The following is a 23,301-nucleotide window of genomic DNA, read 5'->3' as shown; positions in this document are numbered from 1 at the left end:
TTTCCAGCCACAGTCCACCTTCATCCTGGCGTTGTTCCCGCTGGTGCTCCTCAGCAAAGGTTTCTCCGTTTGGTTCTGTCCAAGGGGTCCTCAGGTGACGCGCTGACGGTCTTAATGTCTTCCTTGATTTTGTCCATCCACCGTTTTTTCGGTCTGCCTCAAGGCCGGCGTCCGTCTGGGTCGATCCTCTTAGCCGTTTTTGCTGAGTTCTCATCGCTTCGAATCACGTGTCCATACCACCTCAGGCGGGATTCGAGCATCTTTTGAACTCGAGCCACAGTCCACCGACCTGTCATAAATACGCTGTGCTCTCCTTTATGTTTGATTTTATTTTGCCCCTCACCTCCCAACCAGTCATGGCAGAAGACCGCCCCTCCCTGAGCCTGGTTCTGCCAGAGGTTTCTTCCTGTTAAAAGGGAGTTTTTCCTCTCCACCGTTGCCAGAGTGCTTGCTCATAGGGGATCATTTGATTGTTGGGGTTGAATTTTTGGATTTCATTTCATTGGCTTGAACTGAAAAACCTAAAATTCAGCTGAGGGGTTCACATAGCGGAGAGCACTACATTTGTTAACTGCACTTTTTTTATTTGTAGATTTTGTAGTTCTTCCTACTACAAAAACTACAAATGAAAACAAGGCAGTTAGCAGCAAATGAAAATAAATAAAACACATTTTAAAAAAAATCTGCTACTGCTCTGTGTGTTTACTTCAGTGAACACTGTATGTTTTTGTGTTAGAAGATTATAGATTGTCCAAAATATCCTACACCTTGATGTTGGTGGGGCTCCAGAGGCACCAGCAGCTTCAAATATGTGTTTGCTGCTTTGCAATGGCCTTTTAGCAGCTGCTCTCTTAATCGGATGTATTTGTCCTGCAGAAACCTTCCTCGTTGAGCCTTTATCTGCACGAACCCGTGTGTGCTCTGACTCAGCCACAGATCTCCTAACGTTACGGTGATCACGATTAAGTTTTCATGAAATATCTCAGGTTTTCACTACGTGTCCAAGGCATTTAGCTATTTCACACTTTTCAGCAGCAGAGAGATCCTTTTATTTTTCCATATTGTTAACTGTCAGTTTGTTCATTTCCTCAGTGTTCTTTAGTGTTAAAGTGTTGGAGTGAAGCACAGCCGTTTCTAAAGTGTCTGCAGGCACTGACGTGTCCACAGACGTATGGATTTGTGTGCTGCTGTGTTCACTTGTGTGTTTTTGTGTTTTCGGCCACTCGGGAGGACGGTACCTGTCTTGTCGTCATCTCGTAGACAAATATTTGACGACGTCTAGAAGAGAAGTCTGAGTCGCCGTCCAAACGTCTGCCTGCAGCACAACCTCCGTCTCTCAGCGCTCGGCATGCACGCTGAAAGAGCCCTCAGGTGAACTTCTCTCACCTGCATAAACTCTTTGCATCGGTTTCTCGGCTGCAGGTCCACGAAGGCACTTTTGGAGGAATATTATGGTCTGACCTTCATCCTTCAGCTCACTCTGAACTCTCTGAGCAGCTCTCTGGCGTCTCTGTGAGGACCTGCAGGAACACTTCTCCAGACTTCTTGAAGGACATTCAAAGCTCTTCTGCCTTCTGTTGATGATGTTGATGACTCCACACTGTTTATGTCCTGCTGAGCTTTGTGCTCTGGGAATGCCAGACCATGACTGATAGTGTTATTGTCTTATATCTCACGTCACTGCTTATATCTGAAGTCCTGCTGGCAGAAATGCCCTTCAGTCAGAAAGGTTGATGGTCAGGATGAACCTGGACACTTCTTTGTACACGTGTGTCGTATCTTTTGTATGATAAGTACTGATAGAGACAGACGTGAGTCTGTATTTATATTTCTTGCAGCCTGTTAGCACTGTACCTCCTGCCTTTCCAAACGGCTCTTCTGTGTTTCTGTCTCATCGTTCTGCTGATGAACATTTGTCGCCCACCGTGATCTCAGCACGTTGTCCTGGTTCTGGAGAGCAGACGTGTGTTGATCTGAGTCCTGTGATTTCCAGTAGCGATTTATTCCCAAGACAAAATCAAATCGTCCTCTGCTGCCGTGTTTTTGCACAATAAAAATGATGCAGGTGTCAGAAACGGCCCGGCCCTGGTTATTGTCTCAGATATGACGCTCGTCTTATCCTGTCTGCTTCTGTCGGTTTCCTCCATTTACTTCTTGTTATTTTCCTAAAATGTGCTCCAGAGTGACAAAAATATCTGCTGGAGTTTATGCTGCACTAAAACCTCTGTGACATAGCTGCACTCACTGCTAACAGGAAAGCCAGAGGAGCAGACACATCCCAGCAAAACACTGATGCAGCTTTTTCACATTAAATGGAAGTGATATAAGATACAGTTCTGATTAAAGGTTTAAGACCACTTGAAAATGACAAAAATCATATTTTGCTTGGTTGGATCTTAACAAATGTTGTTACTAAGAAAATGTTTTATTCACAAATGCAGACATTTCAAAGCTAAACGACATGATTTTGAAAATGAGAAGTGATATTAAGTGTATTCATTGTTAATCACAGAATCATAATTCATATATGATTTTATTGATTGTTAATTATGTTTAACTGCTCAGCACTGATCAGAATATAACCAGGAATAAGTTTAAGCTGTATGATAGATCAGCAAATATAATATAGACGAGCTTAACACAGAGTCTGTGTGTGTGTGAGTGTGTCAGCTCCAATTATAGAGCCAGCATTCCTCACTAGTTTGTCTCCTCTCCTTGCATCCTTGTTTCTGATGATGCCCCCCCCAACAGACTGCAGCAGCACGCTTTCGGTGGTGTCGAGCCAAACGGACTTTAACGTGTGTTTGAACGAGCTGACGGTTCACTCGTTAAGCTGAAAGAAAGATGCTTTAATCACAGGAGTCACACATGTGTCCACTGGACCATCTGGGAACTCTTCTTGTTTAGCACTCGTAATAACACAAACACTAAATCCTCCTTCTCTTGTGCTGTTTTGTAGCAGTGTGTACACCTGAGACTGTCACCTGTCTGTCTGTCCTGCACTCTCTCTCTGTTTCTTTCTCTCTGATTGTGGAATAAAAGTATGAACATGTATTTATAAGTTACACTTGTGTTTGAATCCTGCAGCTTATCACACATTTGATTTCCATGTGTGACGACTGCAAGTGTCCAGAGTGAGGACAGACTGAGGGACCCACTGCTGCACATCATCTGTGAGGCTTTGCACCCCTGATGATCCACCAGGACAAACAGCAGTGTGTGAGGAAGAGGAGGAGGAAGAGCCAGCAGCAGCTGACAGATGGAGAGAATAGACAGACTGTTCCCTGTTTGTGAAGAACTGCTAGGAAAGTTTAACATAACTAATTGTCTGTCCTGAATCAGTCTTATTAGGTAATGTTCAAATAATGTTATCATCCCAGTGTTTTCAGTGTGGGAGAAAGTACTCAGGGCCTTCAAGTTACACACTATGAAAGGCAGCAACAAGTTTAATATTCAGAAACCTAAAGTATGTATCAGCAGCAGAATGGAGCTAAAAATAAATGTTTGTTTCAGTTCTATGAAGCTTTGAGTATTTTGGATTAGTAGCACTGCTGTGTTTGTTGCATCATATTGCTGTAATTGTTTATATGCTTTATATATTCTGAGGTAAGTTGATCTATAGTGTTACATCATATTCTATAAGGATGTTATGTGTTTGTAGACTTTCTGCCCAGTTTGACCCATTTAGCAGAAGTCAGCCTGTTTAAGGCTCTGATATCTATTCTGTATGACTTAAAGCAGTTATGACATGGTCTGATTTTCTCACCCAATAAAGGAATATTTCATATATCAGTCTACTCTTCATTCTATCAGACACAGTTTTCACAGCTCGTACGTTTTCCTTTTTACACATATATGTAAGCAATGAGCCAAATGTAATAATGCCAACATATTAAACGAACAATATTTGTCTCATATATATAATACATCTGTATATACACTGTCAGAGATACTTGAGTGTCTTAAAGTGAAGATTTAAGGTGATAGGAAATATAAATAACTGCAACTTGAATCTTTACTGAAGCTCAGTATCTGACACAGAGTTCACTCACATGTGCTGTACCTGCACATGTGATGTGACAATAGAAGTGATCTGATTTAACTAATTGTTATTTACTAGCTAATCTTAAATGACTGTTCAGTACAGATATGAAGCCCAACAATCATGTTTTATAGTCCTGTGGTCTCGGCCTCAGATACTTATCAAATCACACAAAGCTCGTGTAGAAACAAACACACGAACAAAATATGTTCTCCTTCATTTCTGTCAACCACACGTTTCCAGCTATCATGGTTGCTAGGCAACCTGGGCAGCGCAACGGAGGCTAGACCGTCCCATTTCACAAGCCTTGCACTTCCGGCCTTAGCGGTCTTTGAGTACGCGGCCCTTGAGGACCGTTGAGGCTGCGTACTTTAAGGCTGCAGACCCTGAATTGGGATACAGCCTGGGTCTGTCTCAAAGCTCAGGACATGGTTGGGCAGGGAAAGGAATACTTCGAGGACCTCCTTAATCCCACCTCTGTAGAGGAGGCAGAGTCTGAGGACAAAGGTGACGACTTGTCCATCACTGGGGGCGTGGTCACTGAGGCAGGCAAACAGCTGCAGCGCCCCCTGGGGGTGAGGCTGTCCTGGCTGACACGCCTCTACAATGGTGCGTGGAAATCAGGGGCGGTGCCTCAACTGGGGTGTTGTTCCCATCTTTGGGAGGGTGGACCGGAGGGTGTGTGCACCAGCTACAGGGGGATCACACTCCTCAGCCTCCCTGGTAAAGTCACGGAGAGCCTGTCCGTCACTCAAACCTCGGATTCAGGAGGAACAATGCAGCTTCTGGTTGTGGAACACCGGACCAGCTCTTTACTCTTTCGAGGATATTTGAGGGTGCGTGGGAGTTTGTCCTGCCAGTCTGTGTGGGGTGCTTTGGGAGTATGCGGTGTTGGTAGGAACCCTTCAGTTGCAGGCTCAACCGCAGACTAACCGATGGAAAATTCTGTGTGTGTGTGTGTGTTTACCTTGGCAGTTGGGGAAGCCGTAGGCACCGTGTGCACAGCTGTCACACCGAAGTCCCACCACGCTGGGCAGACACACACACTGTCCCGTCAGCTGGTCACAGCTGGAGTAACGTGAACCTTCAGGAGAGCACTGGCAGGCTGGAACACACACACACACACACACACACACACACACACACAGACATGTTATTCATCTGTTTCATGTAGCTTTACCTTTGAAACACAAAACCACGTCTTTGTCTTACGTGTGCAGCTGGGGTAACCGTAGTAACCAGGAGCACATTGGTTACATGACGCTCCGCTGTAATTGGGCCGGCAGTGGCAGTGACCTGACGCGGTGCAGCTGGAGTCCAGAGAGGTGCGAGGATCACAGGTGCACTCTGGGAGAAGCAGAGATGAACATCAGTGAGGTAAGGAGCAGAGTCTGTTCACCTCTCAAACGTGATCTCCAACTCAGTGAAACAGAAAGACACAAACTCAACCACACAGTGCAGCTGTGCAGAGCTCAGACCTGGAGACAGCAAACAGCCACAACATAGAAGAGCCACCTCCACGGGACCACACTCAGCTGTACAGCTGCATCTAAAGGTCAAAGGTCACTCTTTGAGGATGCCAAGGTTCACATGTTGGACAGAGAAGACAGATGGTTTGAAAGAGGAGTGGAAGAAGCATCTATGTCCACTGTGAACGGCCATTTTTGAACAGAGGGCGGGGCTTACCACACCCGACCATCTATAATCCAGACGCCTTAACGCCCACACACACCCTGGGCCATCTGACCTCAGTGAGTCACATGATAGGGTGGGGCTAGGTTTCACAGAGGGTTCACCTGAAACTTCTGCTGATTGTGACCTACACCTGTTTTCACACCTTGGCTCGTGTGATTATGTAGATCAGGGGTGTCCAACTCCAGGCCTCTGGAGAACCTCAGGACATGTTGAAGAGGTCATTTAGCCATTTGAATCAGCTGTGATGGATTAAGGACACATCTAAAACCTGCAGGACCCCGGCCCTCGAGGCCTGGAGTTCCCCACCCCTGATATAGAGGATCAATACGGGGTCCATGTCCCTCTTTGGGACACTCCCATAGGTCTTAAATCTGGGACCACCAGTTGTTCTTAGAACTGAAGAAGCTTCTTGGATGAAACGTCTTCAGCTCCTTAGACTACAATGAGCTGGATGATCGAGAAGCTTCACAGACGTTTCATCAGTCAGCATTTGTAAAGTATGATGATGCTGTGCAGCTCGTGGCAGACGCGTGCCGCTGCTGAGTAAATGTGGGGGCGTTTCATTAAAAACATGCAGCTGGTGTGATGTTTGGCTCCTCTCGGTCTCACCTTTCCACTTGGTCCAGAATTAAACTACAACCCTGACCCAGAGGTGTCCTTCTTCATTAGACGGGCCGATTCTGAGCCTTTTTTCACTTAAACTGTTGAACTCCAGTGAAATTTAACGAGGCGGTGTAACACCTCGTAAGAAGGGTGCGGTCAGTGTTTCCATGTGTGTCAGGTTCTCTCACCTCTACAGTCGGGGTAGGAGTGGAATCCAGATCTGCACTGCTCACATCGAGCACCCTGAAACTCCGGTCTGCACAGACAGCGCCCGGCGGCGTCGCAGCCTTCGGGGAGAGAGCCGAGCGAGCTGCATCCACACACTGCAAACACAGCAGACACACAATGAGACGGTGAGCTACGGCTGCTGAATGCATGTAAGGCCTGACGAGCTCGCTGTGGTGAGCAGACTGTGACTGCAGCGTGGGCTCGCAGGATTATTACACACAAACTGTCACTACGCTCACGTGTGAGCTCCAGCTGAACGACACGGGCTAACCTCTGAGCTACACGCGTGCTGGAGGTCGTGAGAAGATCTCAGAGTGTAACTGAGACCCGGGTCCGATGGGCGGGACTTACGCTGGCACAGCGGGTAGTTGAAGTAGCCCGGAGCACACTGATCGCACTGAGGACCCAGGAACCCGCTGCGACACACACTGTGACCGGTGACTTCGTCACATGACCCGTCCAGGCAGCCAGGCCCTGCACACTGACAGGCTGCACACACACACACACACACACACACACAGCCATAAATAAGTGTGAGACAGTGTGTGTTTGTGGATTACTGAAACAAGCAGGACGTCGTCCCCTCGGCTCTGTGATTGGACGGCTGTGAGTCATCAGATCACAGGTGTGACTGACACATGTTGGAGATGGGTGGAGTTTGTGATGTCAGCTCAGTTGGAGATGGGTGGAGATGATAATGCTGCTTTTTGCAGCTCGTGTGTGTTTTGTGCTGATGTGCTGAAGCTGGGGATGTTCCTGACGTGTTAGGCTTAATTGTGCACGTCTCACCCTCACAGTTGAGTCCGTAGAAGCCCGGCGCGCAGGCATCACAGTGGTCTCCGGTGAAACCCGGTTTGCAGATGCAGGTCCCGGTCCGAGGGTCGGCCCTGCACGAGTTCTCCACGGTTCCTGCCGCGCTGCACTCGCAGTCTGCACACAGAACACAGCGAACGCAGCCTCGTTTAGAGGTTCCTCTCATTAAACTCACCTCGGGCTCCTCCTGCAAACGTGAGCGAGTGGCTGGAGGAGAGTGTGGGAACATCCACGCTCTGGAGCAAGTCAAGGTCAGCTGACAGATTTGTGTTTATCAGTGAAACCGTCTGTGGACTAAACACCATCACTCATATTTAGCAGCACAGACGTGTGTGTGTGTGTGTGTGTGTGTGCTGCACACTCACTGATGATCTCTCCTGCTGGTCTGGCCTCCCCGTTGATGGTGGTGGGGTGCGTGGGGCTGGCTGTAGGACAGAGACAGCAGAGGTCAGGTTGTGTAACCACAGCGGCGTGCTGCTCACACCATCACAGCTGTGAGCCCTGCTCTGGTTTTCAGGGTGTTCGACTTTAAGAACTACTTAAGTAGGATTAAATGTGTTCTGATGTGATTTGTGGATGTGAGTTATTTCGTTGTGATCAGCCTTTTTTAAATTTAGTCATAAAAAACTGAGATCAAACTTCTTTGGGCTCCTTTAGTGAACTTTGAACCCTCTGAGCTGTTCAGCTGTACTGTATTTATGATCGCTGCGGTTCCAATGTTAGAGGGAGTTTTGTTAAAAGGGAGTTTTTCCTTCCCACTGTCACCAAAGTGCTTGCTCATAGGGGGTCATATGATTGTTGGGTTTTCTCTGTATGTATTATTGTAGGTCTACCTTACAGTATAAAGCACCCTGAGGCGACTGTTGTTGTGATTTGGTGCTGTATAAATAAAACTAAATTGAACAGATAATAAATATAAATATTTATAATCTTACACGTCACTGCTTTGCCCCCAAAAATTAAACTTAAGTGTCTGGTTTATTTGGGGCAGGTGAGGTGTCTCCAGCGATCCTCGTATGGATCCAGACGCTCTGTGATTGACCTGCCGCGGGTTTCTTGTTTTTGGAGACGAGCTCCTCGGAGCTTTTGTCCCCCTGTGTCCCTCAGTCTTCATGGCTGTGTTGGTCTTTGTTACTTCCTGTTTTACTTTGAAGGTTAGTTTGTCCATATGTGTTCTTCTAGTTTAACTTCCTGTATTAGAGCCCCGCCCACACCTGTACCCGCCCCTCCTGTGCCTCATGGTCCTCTGCCTGCTGCTGTCCATCTTTGTTCCTCGCCTTTTGTTCTGGTTTGTGTCAGTCAAACAAAGTTCCTGTGTGTGCCAAGCTGTGAGCAGCTATCTGCAGCACAGCGCCACCCACAGGGCGCCCACCTAGTGAGTGCATTTGTTTGAGGCTGAAGCTGCAGGAAACCCTCCAGGAAGTGACCCGCGAGCTTTGAGGTGTTTGTTAAACTCACGGTAACACTCGGGGAAGCCGGTGAAGCCGGCGGCGCATGAGTCACAGTTCTCCCCGGTGTAGTTCGGTTTGCAGAAACATCGCCCGGTCAGATCCTCACAGGTACCGTCTGTAAACTCCACATCACAGTCACAGGCTGTGGGGGGGACGAGAGATTAGGAGGATGGGACAGAAGAAGATGACCTGTGTGTGTGTGTGTGTGTGTGTGTGTGTGTGTGTGTGTGTGTGTGTGTCAGACTCACGCGAGCAGGCCAGCGGCGAGTGGATGGGGTGGTCAGGTGACCTGTAATAGGTGGGGACGCAGCGCTCACAGTTGACTCCAGTGGTGTGATGCTGAGAGGGAAAAGTTCCCATTACAGTCAGTCATCACAGGTCACACACACTCACACACACAGTTCAGGTGTGTCAGGTACCTGACAGTTGAGGCAGACTCCGCCCCCTCTGTAGTGCCCGTGGATGTCGAGGCTGGCTCTCCTCTCGTCCACCTCGGGGTCGTAGTAACAGTCGAAAGAGTGACGGTGGCAGTTGCAGGCTGCAGGTGAGAACACAGACAGATGAAGACCAGGAAGTCACACCTGAAGAAGAAACACTCGCAGGTGTGACCAGGATACACCTGCGCTTCATTTAGATCATGATTCACACTCGAGACAGCTGGCTCCTTCCGCCACGACATTATCGGCCAATCAGCACCTCTCATTCCTATAATCCAACACACACACACACCCCTGGGGGAAACCCCCACAGCACACACTCAATCATTAAGGTAAACTCTGTACTCGTCCGCTCAGCTCTTCCTGTTTCCTGTGACGGGCGCCGTTTAGCAGATTACAGGCTGCCGAGGGTCACATGATCACACGTTTGTCTGAACACAAAGTCAAACATGGTGAAAGGAGAGAAGCCGTGATTAACACACACACACACACACACACACTGTTTCATGTCTGATTACAGTCAGGCTGCTCCTCCAGCTGCTGCCACATCTGCACCATGAGCTCAGGTAGCTTCCAGGTGTGATGTTAACGCTGAAGGTGTTATTCCCAAACGTGAGACGAAGGCAGCAGCGTTTATCTGTGTGGAAACGCACACACAGTTATCCACAGTAATCCCAGAAAAACATTCCAGCTTTGGAATGTTGTGTAAACTGCATGCTGATCCTGGGAAAAGGGCGGGACAGGCGTTTCAGACAGATTAGAAATGCTCGCAGAGCGCAGGTGTTATCGCTGCACCGAGCGATTTCTGTGGAGACAGACTCTGACGCTCCCGGCTCGGAGAAACCTGCCGCCGTTATCGGGCTGCAAGATGAGGAGCGCTGGTTTATTCAGCCGGCACCGCCTGGGCGCTGAGAGGCAGATAAGCGCTCCCTGAGAGTCTGTCTGGGCCTCTGCTGTGCTCTCCGTTATCTGGGACAAAGCTTACACGTGTGTGTCACATGTTACACGCATAAGTGGGGGTTTCTTCTCACACCAGAGCAGGAGAGAGCATTTAGGAAATAACAAGACAGGTAAGTTATTAAGAACAGTCTGTATACTTGTGAGTGTGCTCAGGAGGCGGAGCCTCACACCTGGAACAGAAACAGCTGTTTCCGCTTTTACACACAGACGCCTCTCCCCCTCTGACGGCGGCTCCGGGCCGACCCTCAGCGACCTTCGGTGACCTCGCTGATACCCTCGTTGGTCTTTGTTAAATATAACTGCAGCTCTGATAACAGACGGCGCTCTCGTGTACACATAAGCAGAGCTCTGAACAGGATCAGACGCTGAGCGCAACACAATGTAGTCATTTAACCTTTAGCCACTCAAAAACACACCTGAGCTCTACAGATGAGGCTCTGTACAACGAGGCTTTCCACAGACACAAACATGAGTGTGGCGTGGGCCCCCCGGTGTCATCAACTGGAGCCAATCTGGAGGAGGTGGAAACTAAGGCTCCTGGCTCTTTCAAAGGGACAGCACGTAGCAGCTGGTACAGATCCTTCACTGCTCACATCAGCTCAGTAGATGGAGACACACAGTTTGCTGTTTGTGGATGGAAACCTCAACACTGAGGTTTACCTGAAGCCCACACACAGACCAGTACCTCCCTCTGTGACTCCCACCAGCCTCTGGAACACAAACTTGGACCCTACAACTCCGGGCAGAAAACGTTCCCTCTGAGCCAGAAGGGAAAGAAAAGGAACACACGCATGTAAAGGAAGCTCTTACAACATGCGGTGATCCCGACTGGGCTTTCATCAAATCAGCAAAGGCGGGCAGAGCACATGGGCGGTGCTGCCCGTCACAGCGGACGAGCGGCAGGTGAAAAGCCCAGCGAGGATGTTCTTAGTTAGAAAAGCAGGCTGTCATACTGACGTTCATGCACACGACCCGCGAGGTCAGCTGACCCCACGCAGGAAGCACATTCCTCTGCAGGGGTCACAACCCCGTGTGTGTGTCTGTGTGTGTGTGCACGCACTCACGTTCACATTCGTTGGCACTGTAGGTTGTGGCCGGTTTCCATGGTAACTGGTGGTATCCGGGGCAACACTGGTCACAAGACACGCCGCAGGTGTGATGCTGACAGTCGCACTGCAACCTGTAAACAACAGAGTGAAAGGGTTAATGCACACACACGCACAGAGACACACACACACACGCGCACACACGCACGCACACACACGCACGCACGCACACACACGCACACACACACACACGCGCACGCACACGCACGCACGCACACACACGCACGCACACGCACGCACGCACACACACACGCACGGACACGCGCGCGCGCGCGCACACACACACACACACTCGAAACCAGAGAAGAAGACACTCCAACATCACGTCCTCCTTTCAACCTCAGAGGATCCTCACAGCTTCACGGCAGCTCTCAGACGAAGCAGAGGCTCTGATCTCCCACAGGAGGGACTCTGTGACCCGACTCCATCAGATCGAGAGAACCTGCTACAGAACCTGAACGGGCAGCAGGATTTCGAGGCTCCTCTTTGGCGTTCTCAGACAGACGTTCTCTTTCCTCTAGCAAAAATCTGAATCCCACTCAAGTGTCAGCCTCCAAACATCCTCACAGAACTTAAAGTACTCATGTGTGACTGATTACACTGCAATGTTGTCAGTGCGTGCTGCTGTATCTACATTAATCCAGCATCATAGTAGCAGAATAAGAAGAAGCTGAAGCTTCATAACAAACACTTTAAATATGATATTTGCATCCATTCTTCATTAAAGTACATTAAAGATGTACTTCAGTAAAGTACCTGAGTAAAGGTCACAGATTTACAACCATGTAACCGTCAGCTGCTCTTTAACCCTCACTGTCTCCACCTCTCCGGCCCTCCATCACCTTCTCCGGCCCCCTCGACCTCTGCAGGTCAGCTGCATCGACATTAAATGGAGCGTTTCCACCGGTTTGGTACTTCCTGTCTGGGCTCCAGCAGCTGTGCGATCACGTAAAGTGTGAGTGATAAAGCGCAGCCAGAGATCGGCCCGTCAGTTGTGTTTACGGCAGGAATGCACTGGACTTGAACGCACCCTCAGTCCTGTGTGTCAGCGTGTGCGATGGCTGTGTAATATCTGAGTGTGTGTGCACACGCCAAATGTTTCCTGGCGCCCTCAGGCTATTTGCCCTGTGAGCCGAGTCCAGTGTATCGCTTCTGCAGACCTCACGCTGCGCTCATCACAGCGAGCTAAACCAACGCTGCGTGCACTGGATCTCTGTGGAGGCGACACCCAGCACGCTCTTCTTACACCAGATGTGTGAATAATGCAGAGCTGCAGCAGAAAGTCAGCAGAGCTTGGTGTGACAGGTAAAATCTGCTGGTCACACATAAATATGTGACATCACACAGATGATATTTCCTGTGTGTAACCCCGACGTGTCAGAGGCGCGCTCGGCGCTGCGTGCGCTTTACAGCTGCTCTGAGTTTGACATGTTTGGTTTCACCTTCAGTTCAGGATCACAGCTCAGGGGCCACATCTGGATTCTTCATTCACAGCTGGGGTGTGTGTGTGTGTGTGTGTGTGTGTGTGTGTGTGTGTGGTAGCGGCACATATTCAGTGATAATCCGTCAGAACCACGAGCGCTCTGAAACCCTGACATGCTCATCCTCAGGAGTCCACGCCGCGTCCACGCAGACTCTGCTGTGATTGGCCTGCTGAGCACTGCTGATTCCAGCTGTTTCATTGAATTAATGAGAGAGTAACAAACAAAGCACCTGTGTGAGCACACACTCACGATCAGAATGATGTGTGTCTAACCCGTCAGCGAGGTCACCTGATCTCTGACTTTCAATCTGTTTAAAACTCTCCAAAGTAAAAAGCGAGCGTGCTTTGGAAGCAGCGTTCAGCTGTGGCAAACCGTGGGTATGACGAGTATTCTGGTATGTTAAACAGAGGCACGGAGCAGGCGTGTGGTTTATGTTCTTATCAAAATGTTTAAAACATTCCAATAAGGAGATGAATGAGGGTCGGCTAACACGTCCAGGAACCAGCGCAGGTCGTGTGTTCGGCTGCGGCGTGCAGGCAGGTGTCAGAGCGATAAAGGAATTCGAATAAATCCCTCCTGACCTCATCGCCTGCTTTGCGTCAGAGCGCAGGAATGCAGAGCGGCGTCAGCCTGGACTCTGTCGGGACGTCCGGCAGGTGCGTTTGAAGGCTTCAGGTGAGCAGACGCTGCACAGCTGAGCTCATCAGCAGCAGGTTAAAGGTCATAAAACACAGGAAGGGCTCTGCAACAATAGAGACATGCTGCAATTTCTATTATTTTTATTTAGCCTTCATTTGATGGTGACCCCGTCTGCTCATCTCCAGCTGCACCACTTTATCCTGGGACTCGCTGGTGCGCACTGATGCTGTGCAGGAGTTTCCGTACATTGTTCTGAGCACATGAACGCTTCAGGCTGAGCGCATTGTGGAGTGCCCTGCCGCTCTCCTCCACCCTTCCTTTTCCATCACAGCTGAAGTTCAGGGGAGCTGTGTGCAGAGCAGAGGTGAGCATCACTGAGAGACAGGAGCTGGATTCATGCATTGGTGTTTTTGGGACGTACATCTGCACACGTGGACGCCAAAACCTCTCCCCTTGTTTTTGCTTCCAGCTGAACCGCCACTCAGAGCAGCAGGAAACCTCTCAGAGCTCCTGACGGGCTAACGCGTCGTGTCTAATAGGCCGACAGAGGCGGCAGCTCTGCCTGCAGGCACGCCTGTTACTGCGAGAACCCTCCACGCTTCTCTGACTGATGACAGACCCGGTGAGCTCAGGACTGCTGCATGCTAAAGACCATTTCATACAAACCGCAGGATCAGCTGAACACAAACCCACAGCCCCGAGTCTGTGAGCCGGCACCTGCCCGCTACACCATGCAGACCGACGCACACTACTTCCTGCTGGGAGCGACATGTGCGCTAAACTAAGGAACATCATCACATCTCTTCATTCAGTTTGGCACAGAGAGCTGGAGAGCTGTGACTGGACCAGAACCATCAACCACACGTCCTCTCTTTCACACTCACTGTCTTTATTCACTTTATTCTCTTCATGTTCTGCAGCAGGAGGTTTGCAGCTTCGCGCCTCTGAGATGTGCAGATTTGAACTTCCAGCTTTGGACAACGCAAACGGTAAATGAAACAAACTGCTGCCTGTTGAAACCACGAAACAGAAATATGAGGGAAAGCTTGAGCTCTGTCACTGATTTACAGCCCCGGAGATTTTCTGACCTCAGGGTTAACAACTGGAAATGGAGCCACCTGGATGTCTTTATCAACTATCAATTAACGCGCAGCTTAAATATCTCCAGGATGTCGGTGTGACGGTGGAAAGCGTCCCAGCAGCTGCGGGTGCCTCTGCTGTGCATCACCCCCCCCCCTCAAATCCCAAATGAATCATGTTTAAAAGCAGCTCCGCACCAAGCTGTCTCCACGCTCCCCCAAAGACTCTGTACGAGTGTGTGTGTGTGTGTGTGTCTGTGTGTGTGTGTGTGTGTGAGAGAGTGAGATAATGCATGGGTGATAATTTGCACTGCAGACAGGAAAGAAATGTAAAACAAACAGCAGGACTGCACGTCTGTGCATGCAGACAGAGGAAACAGACGGGTATTCATGTTTCTGTAATGATGACAGCTCAACAGTGGCTTAAGTCCTAACACACACACACACACACACACACACACACACACACACCTATGTCCGTGTGTGTTAAAAGCAGTGTTTCCATTCTGTAGATTATAATCATAAAATCCTTGCCTCTTGCTCTCAGCTGTTTCTCTCACATCAAACTACAACATCACAGTCAGAAAAACCTCCTCACTCTCCCAGCAGATCTTCTTCGTGTCCACTCTAGACCTGCAGTTCCTCTGCCGTCCAGCAGAGGCAGCAGTGAGTCAGTCCCATAGACATGTTAAACATGTTCACACAAACTGTTTGGTCTCTGTGGATCACTTCCATCTTCACAACACCTGTACAGGGGAAAATGTTTCCATAACTCACCTGTTTAAACTGGATTAAAGTTGTCATATCTGGGGGTGTGGCCTCTTTGAAAAAGTTACCTAGTTTGTGGTTTGGACAACTCCAGAGTGCTTATCCTGCTAGCTGTAGCCCACCTGTGTCTGACATCCAGGCGAGCTTTGGTGTGATTGGACGTAAGTGGTGACGGAGTTTACTGAGCAGCTGCAGGTTCTGTGAGGCCATGCTGAGCTCCTCTGAATGCCAGCTGTACCCTCATTTGCCAGCACATGCTCAAACACAGCTTGCATTTATTTGCATCGCAGGTATGCACATATATGTGAGCGTGGCACACAGCCAACCCTCAGACAGGAGTACCTGACGCCTTTCAGATCACAGCTCCGGGGAAAGAGGTGTGTGTGTGTCTGTCTGTGAGTGAGTGTATGTGTGTGTGTGGGCGCAGACAGACAGATTTAAAAACATGAATCCCTTTTAAGGCCGCCATGTTTACTGAGATATCCTCTCATCTTCAGTCAAGGACTCCAAGAGACAAACACAGTAAACGAGTGTGTGTGTGTGGGAGTGTTTGTGTGTGTGTGTGAGTGTGAGTGTGTGTGTGTGTGTGAGTGTGTGTGTGAGTGTGTGTGAGTGTGAGAGAGAGTTAAATCTTACTTGTAGGGGTTGCTGGGGTCTTTGGCGTTGCAGGCCTCAGCGTGCCCATTGCACACACAGCGTCCTCCGATACTGATGTCTTTGATGCTATAGTAATACTAGAACACAGATCACAGCAGGAGCTGAGTCAGAAACGCTGCTGGCAGCTTCAGGGTTCTTCTACTGCCTACAGTCACTTCAAAGAAGAACAACACTCTTGCTGGGACAGCTCACACACTGACTCTTCATCACAATTTGACACCGAGTTCTCTGCATCGCTTTCAGAAACGTCCAGATGATGACCACGTCTCTTGTTGTGAAGGCGTATTACAACCATCTAACCATTCATCCATCCATCCAACCATCCATCCAACCATCCATCCATCCATCCATCTATCCATCCATCCAACCATCTATCCATCCAACCATTCATCCATCCATCCATCCAACCATCCATCCATCTATCCATCCAACCATTCATCCATCCATCCATCTAACCATCCATCCATCCAACCATCCATCCATCCATCTAACCATTCATCCATCTATCCATCCAACCATTCATCCATCCATCCATCCAACCATCCATCCAATGTTGTTGATGTGATGTTTATCCAGCCTCTGAAACACGCTGAGTGTAATCGTGATCAGGAAATATCGCTAACAAACACGATATGTAAGTCTAGAAAACGCACATGTAGCAGTAAACACCCAACAGCAGCAAATCAGGGAACTATGACGTCACTGCGTGCTGACTGATGATTGGTTTGCTGCGGTGCCTTACCCTGCGGGTGACGGTGGGGTCGCGGAGCGCCTTGCCCATCAGGTGACCCAGCAGCGTGTTGGTTCTCAGGAAGCGGAGCCTGATGTTTGTGGCCTTGGTGAACTCCCTCAGCACTGGCGAATACGAGAAGTTCATCGCCCCGGGACGGCCGTTCACCAAAGACACGACGATCTGAGGACAAAGACAGGACACCTGCAAACACCTGGCAGCTGATCGTTCCTCGGGTCACCTGACCAATTCACTGATCTGATGTTAGCTAACAGCTCAGAATTTCAACCTTTAGTCATTTTCTGCTTTTTCCTCACTTTCTGAACATTATTTATCCATTTGGACCACTCGCTCGTTCCTTTGGCTGATTGATTCCTACGTCTTCCTCACTCATCTTTCTCCCAGCTGTCTTTAAACTGATGTCATTACATAGTCGTTGTAATCCGATCACGTGATTGTCTCACCTCTCCGTTCTCCAGCGGCACGATGCGTGAATACTCAGTGGTGCAGACGATGTCATCATCGTGGCTGATCCTCTCAATGGTGCTCTGTCCAAAACGCTCGATGCAGTCTCTCTTGGAGGCTACACACACACACACACACACACACACACGAGAAAACAGAAAAGTGTGAGACGTCTGAACGCCTCTCGCGGCGTCCTATGGATCCACCTCACTTTGATAATTAGAGCATCTCTAAGCAGCTGTTCTTAAACACTCCACAGCTGGAGTCATGACCTCCTGTTAGTGAGCACAGTTTAGCTGTTTCCACACACTATCAACAGAAACTACAGGTGCTCGTCCTCAAAAAGCTCAAAAAAGCACAGCATCACACTGTGGCTGGGCCCATAGCAGGATGCAGTGATGTCATCAGATGTGGGAGGAGCAAGAAAGAAATTCACCAGTGATTGGTGGATACAGCGCTAAATTTTGACATGGAAATACCCCAAAATACTGCGAGTAATCCTATGTAATGTCTGCTTCTCAGAGCTTCTGAACTATAGGCTGATCTTAGCACCAGTACCAGTTACTAAACCAGCACCGGTACCAGTTACTGCACCAGTTACTGCACCAGTACCAGCACCGACGCTGGTAGAAGAGAGAAGACAGAGCTGCAGAGATTATTTTGCAGCATTCTTTCAAATTAAAAGTCAAACTAACCACATTCCACATTTATGACATGAACACCTGCATTAAGCTGTCACCTTTTCATTTATCTGCCGCCACCTCAGACACCTGGTGTGAGTCTGAACGAGGCACACATCTGCTAGTTAAACATCACGCTGCGACCTGCTGGCAACAGTCCTGGAATTCCCCTCCAGCTCACCTGAACTGACGACTGCCACAGCCAATCAGCTGGCAGGCATGTGATGTAATGCCCCTCCCCCTGGGCTGCCATTTAACTGAGCTTAGAGGAAGAGTTAAGGTAACCCAGAGGAGGCCAGGACGGTGGAATCTGACAGAGTTTGGCCCTCGACTGTCGGGGTCGTACAGGTGAACATGCGTGCAAGCGTGTGCTGTTACTCACAGGCGAAGTACTGCCATGGCTGGTAGGTCTGCTCGAAGTCCACGGATCTCTCCAGAACCCAGAGGTCAGGCCGCGGAGAGTTGGCGAATTTGATCAGCACGTATGCCACGTGGAAGAGCTGCAGAGACACAGAAGAAGAAGAAACGCTGATGAAAAGCACTATGACCTGGTTTGGATCGTCGATGGAGAAAAAGGAGGACTCACTTTAAAGCAGGAAAAACAAGAAAAAACACAAAAGGTAAAAAACAAACGACAAGACTAAAAGGAGGGAAAAGACGGCGCCGTTCACTGCTTCCTGGACTCTGTGTCAGCGTCAGTGCTGTGTGATGTTACAAACTCTGGTCTCGACCCGACACCAAGCAAAGACAGCCAGTTTATACCAGGGCAGCAGTGTGCCATCATTCATGAATCATCATCAGTTTTATTAACCACTAAATCACTTTTCACAATAAGGACACAACAAAATAAAACACACCTTTCAGCTTTTATTTTGAAACAGTTTTTATGGTTGCACTTCTGTCACACGTCACTGGGCCACTAACGAGCTACTGCAGCAAGGGTGGATCAGTAACCAATAGCAGGTGACTACATCACCATCCTGTCTTTGATGCCACCGTGTTAGCTGCATCCACAGGCTGTGACAGCATCACAGCAACATCCAATCGCAATCCTTCGCTCTGACCCTCAGCTGGAGCGCAGGCTTCACTGCACAGGACTCACTGCTGTCTCTGTGTGTGTGTCTGTGTGTGTGTGTGAACTGCAGCTTTTAGAGTTTGTGTTTGAGGTCAACATTTGGAGAGGATGAAACAGCAAATCAACTCTCACTGTGGGCGAGGATGCAGGACGTACACAGACCCTACCAAAATAAAGTCACAATACAACAAAAAGATGAAAGATAAATAAAGTATCAGGTATAAATATGCCCCGCGACCCTGAAAAGGATAAGCGGAAGCGAATGGATGGATGGATGGTATAAATATGAAGTGCACATGTATGATTCTGGGCTGGAGGGACATGAACGTTAGAGAGCTGTTCGGGGAGAAGAGACGCTGGCTCGCTCTGAGCCGAACAGCTGACCTCTGTGAGGAGGCGCAAGCTACCGTCACAGAGCTGAGCCGGAGCTCCTAACATGCTCCTGCGCACGTCTTTTGTCGTCACCTATCATCCCCCGTTCATTCCCGAAGCTGATTGGAAGGTGATGACAAACCGTTGTGTGTCCGACCTTGACATCACTCCCCAGCTGCAGCAGAACAAACTAAAGTGACAAAGAAACGCGATAACACGAGCTCTGACGACGTCCCGTGTGAGGCCGCGCTCACAGCTCACTGCTGATTGGTTCAAAGCTTCACACGTTCCTGGCTCACGCCTGAATGATGCCAAAGCCTTCATCAGTCCCACGATACCTAAAAATAAGCGCTCATCATTCACGAGAGCAGAGAAATAATCAGAGTCTGATTAATGCGGAAAAACTCAAAAATTTATTTGTTACATTTTAAAGCTTCAGATCAAAGATGTAAACTTTAACATCCACAGCTTGAGTCCGTTTGTCGTCTCAGCCCTCAGGAAACACACAAAGCTGCCTCACAGGTGGAGTTTACCTCAGATGATGAGAGGCATGGCTCTGAGTGGTTCCTGCTCATGATTCACGACCTTGGGAAATTAGTAATTAAACATAATAATGAATACATCGGTAAATGATGACGATCGGTCATTCTGAGCACGTGCAGCCTGAGAGTTGAGAGGTGCTGAAGATCTCTGCTCTTCGTCTCTCCCAGTCTTTGATCAGCTGTCGTCGGAGCTCGGGCCCGTCATGTCCACTTCCTCCTTTTAAAGGCGAGTGCTGTCAGAGGTGATGACAGCAGGAACGCAGAGAGGCTGACGATGACGGGAGACCGGGAACAGGAAGGCCGTCCATCCGTCTGCATCTGTCCAACAGTTTGTCCTCTTTTTAAACAAAGCCTTAAACTTGTGAACTGCTGATTCTCAGCAGTAAAACTCCATATTTCTATTCTCAGAGCAGCTTTGTATGATTCCTCTTCTGGTGCAGTCGAGCAAACTGTTGTTGTAAAAGACATTTCTGACCTTTAACCTGCTAAATTTAAGAGCTCCACATAAACAGCCCCCCCCCCCCTTATTTTCTCTTCCCCTGGGTGTAACTAGAGTTCTGATTGGATAGAAGAAACAAGAGAATGAGTCTCGTGCTCAGTAAACTCCTTTTTATTGGTTTGAGCTTTCAGGTGTGATTGAATAAAACAGGAAGTTGATTCTGGAGATTTTTTTATCATCATGTGAACGCACCTCGCAGAGCAGCTTTCACCGTGAACATGCTGACATGGGACAGGCACAGAGGTGCCGCGGTTTGGTTTCCGCCCCCGTCCGTGTCCGGCTCTCTGTGGGAGCTCGTCTGAAAATCTCTGAACAAAAGTCTCACTGACCCTTTTTCCATCGCACGTCCTCAGGAGTTATGGATCAGTGACGGCCTCCCCGATCAATCAGAAACGTTATCAGGCAAAAAAAGACACTTTGTGGAGCTTTAAATGTGGGAGCAGCTTTCATCTGTCAGCACGTGCAGCACCTTTAAAGGCTTTTACAGAACACTTTGTTTCTCACAGACCGCACACGGCACTAAAAGAGCACTTAGAGACCCGGCTTCATAATGTGACCTCACAGGACGCCGCCGCGATCTGTGCCGACAGCAGGCCTGAGGAGGAGGAGGCCTGGGGCTTTTACCGAAACATGACATGACATCTTCTCACAGGCCTCAGGTTTAACAGCTCTGATGGTTCTGCGGTCCTCCTTTGAACTTCTTGAAACTTTATTTAAACCAAAGTGACACAGATTTAAAACACTGTGCATGAGCGACCTGACTGAGCTGCAGCAGTGTGGTCAGCAGCAGCTACACAAGCGGGTACGAAATCCTGACGACAAGCCTATAGATCAGCCAAAAGACTGAACCTCAGTGCTTAGGAAACATCAGACTGAACCTCGGTGCTTAGGAAACATCAGAACCTTGGTGCTTAGGAAGCATCAGACTGAACCTCGGTGCTTAGGAAACAATCAGACTGAACCTCGGTGCTTAGGAAACATCAGACTGAACCTCGGTGCTTACGAAAAATCAGACTGAACCTCGGTGCCCTAGGAAACATCAGAACCTCGGTGCTTAGGAAACATCAGACTGAACCTCGGTGCTTAGGAAACATCAGAACCTTGGTGCTTAGGAAGCATCAGACTGAACCTCGGTGCTTAGGAAACAATCAGACTGAACCTCGGTGCTTAGGAAACATCAGAACCTCGGTGCTTAGGAAGCATCAGACTGAACCTCGGTGCTTAGGAAACATCAGAACCTCGGTGCTTAGGAAGCATCAGACTGAACCTCGGTGCTTAGGAAGCATCAGACTGAACCTCGGTGCTTAGGAAACATCAGAACCTCGGTGCTTAGGAAGCATCAGACTGAACCTCGGTGCTTAGGAAACATCAGAACCTCGGTGCTTAGGAAGCATCAGACTGAACCTCGGTGCTTAGGAAGCATCAGACTGAACCTCGGTGCTTAGGAAACATCAGAACCTCGGTGCTTAGGAAGCATCAGACTGAACCTCGGTGCTTAGGAAACATCAGAACCTCGGTGCTTAGGAAGCATCAGACTGAACCTCGGTGCTTAGGAAACATCAGACTGAACCTCGGTGCTTAGGAAACATCAGAACCTCGGTGCTTAGGAAGCATCAGACTGAACCTCGGTGCTTAGGAAACATCAGAACCTCGGTGCTTAGGAAGCATCAGACTGAACCTCGGTGCTTAGGAAACAATCAGACTGAACCTCGGTGCTTAGGAAACATCAGAACCTCGGTGCTTAGGAAGCATCAGACTGAACCTCGGTGCTTACGAAAAATCAGACTGAACCTCGGTGCCCTAGGAAACATCAGAACCTCGGTGCTTAGGAAACATCAGACTGAACCTCGGTGCTTAGGAAACATCAGAACCTTGGTGCTTAGGAAGCATCAGACTGAACCTCGGTGCTTAGGAAACATCAGAACCTCGGTGCTTAGGAAGCATCAGACTGAACCTCGGTGCTTAAGAAACAATCAGACTGAACCTCGGTGCTTAGGAAACATCAGAACCTCGGTGCTTAGGAAGCATCAGACTGAACCTCGGTGCTTAGGAAACATCAGAACCTCGGTGCTTAGGAAGCATCAGACTGAACCTCGGTGCTTAGGAAACATCAGAACCTCGGTGCTTAGGAAGCATCAGACTGAACCTCGGTGCTTAGGAACCAATCAGACTGAACCTCGGTGCTTAGGAAACATCAGAACCTCGGTGCTTAGGAAGCATCAGACTGAACCTCGGTGCTTAGGAAACATCAGAACCTCGGTGCTTAGGAAGCATCAGACTGAACCTCGGTGCTTACGAAAAATCAGACTGAACCTCGGTGCCCTAGGAAACATCAGAACCTCGGTGCTTAGGAAACATCAGACTGAACCTCGGTGCTTAGGAAACATCAGAACCTTGGTGCTTAGGAAGCATCAGACTGAACCTCGGTGCTTAGGAAACAATCAGACTGAACCTCGGTGCTTAGGAAACATCAGACTGAACCTCGGTGCTTACGAAAAATCAGACTGAACCTCGGTGCCCTAGGAAACATCAGAACCTCGGTGCTTAGGAAACATCAGACTGAACCTCGGTGCTTAGGAAACATCAGAACCTTGGTGCTTAGGAAGCATCAGACTGAACCTCGGTGCTTAGGAAACAATCAGACTGAACCTCGGTGCTTAGGAAACATCAGACTGAACCTCGGTGCTTAGGAAACATCAGAACCTTGGTGCTTAGGAAGCATCAGACTGAACCTCGGTGCTTAGGAAACAATCAGACTGAACCTCGGTGCTTAGGAAACATCAGAACCTCGGTGCTTAGGAAGCATCAGACTGAACCTCGGTGCTTAGGAAACATCAGAACATCGGTGCTTAGGAAGCATCAGACTGAACCTCGGTGCTTAGGAAACATCAGAACCTCGGTGCTTAGGAAGCATCAGACTGAACCTCGGTGCTTAGGAAACATCAGAACCTCGGTGCTTAGGAAGCATCAGACTGA

At 48.9% G+C, this 23,301-nt stretch overlaps 1 protein-coding gene across 5 annotated transcripts in view; it reads right to left on the bottom strand.

Moving 5' to 3' along the window:
• The window catches only part of lama5 (laminin, alpha 5), an 84,566-nt gene that overhangs the window by 38,177 nt on the left and 23,088 nt on the right, over positions 1–23,301 (bottom strand). For 4 of the 5 annotated variants that reach the window (XR_002057619.2, XM_013271787.3, XM_019349473.2 and 1 more), the window contains exons 3-16: positions 18,220–18,337; positions 17,157–17,275; positions 16,705–16,875; positions 15,942–16,039; positions 11,294–11,409; positions 9,252–9,370; positions 9,081–9,171; positions 8,840–8,974; positions 7,747–7,806; positions 7,358–7,498; positions 6,920–7,057; positions 6,529–6,663; positions 5,255–5,389; positions 5,010–5,147 (exon numbers count right to left, since the gene is read on the bottom strand). Coding sequence is in view for 4 of the 5 variants with exons in the window: in XM_013271787.3 (XP_013127241.1) it covers positions 5,010–5,147; positions 5,255–5,389; positions 6,529–6,663; positions 6,920–7,057; positions 7,358–7,498; positions 7,747–7,806; positions 8,840–8,974; positions 9,081–9,171; positions 9,252–9,370; positions 11,294–11,409; positions 15,942–16,039; positions 16,705–16,875; positions 17,157–17,275; positions 18,220–18,337 (1,714 nt within the window). In the remaining variant the exon portion in view is untranslated. The remainder of the gene's footprint in view (positions 1–5,009; positions 5,148–5,254; positions 5,390–6,528; positions 6,664–6,919; positions 7,058–7,357; positions 7,499–7,746; positions 7,807–8,839; positions 8,975–9,080; positions 9,172–9,251; positions 9,371–11,293; positions 11,410–15,941; positions 16,040–16,704; positions 16,876–17,156; positions 17,276–18,219; positions 18,338–23,301) is intronic. The other variant, XM_019349474.2, reaches the window with a different exon arrangement.

This window comes from Oreochromis niloticus, linkage group LG20 (genome assembly GCF_001858045.2).
Source record: "Oreochromis niloticus isolate F11D_XX linkage group LG20, O_niloticus_UMD_NMBU, whole genome shotgun sequence".
Lineage (NCBI taxonomy): Eukaryota > Metazoa > Chordata > Actinopteri > Cichliformes > Cichlidae > Oreochromis > Oreochromis niloticus.
This window is presented reverse-complemented; position numbering and strand designations above follow the sequence as displayed.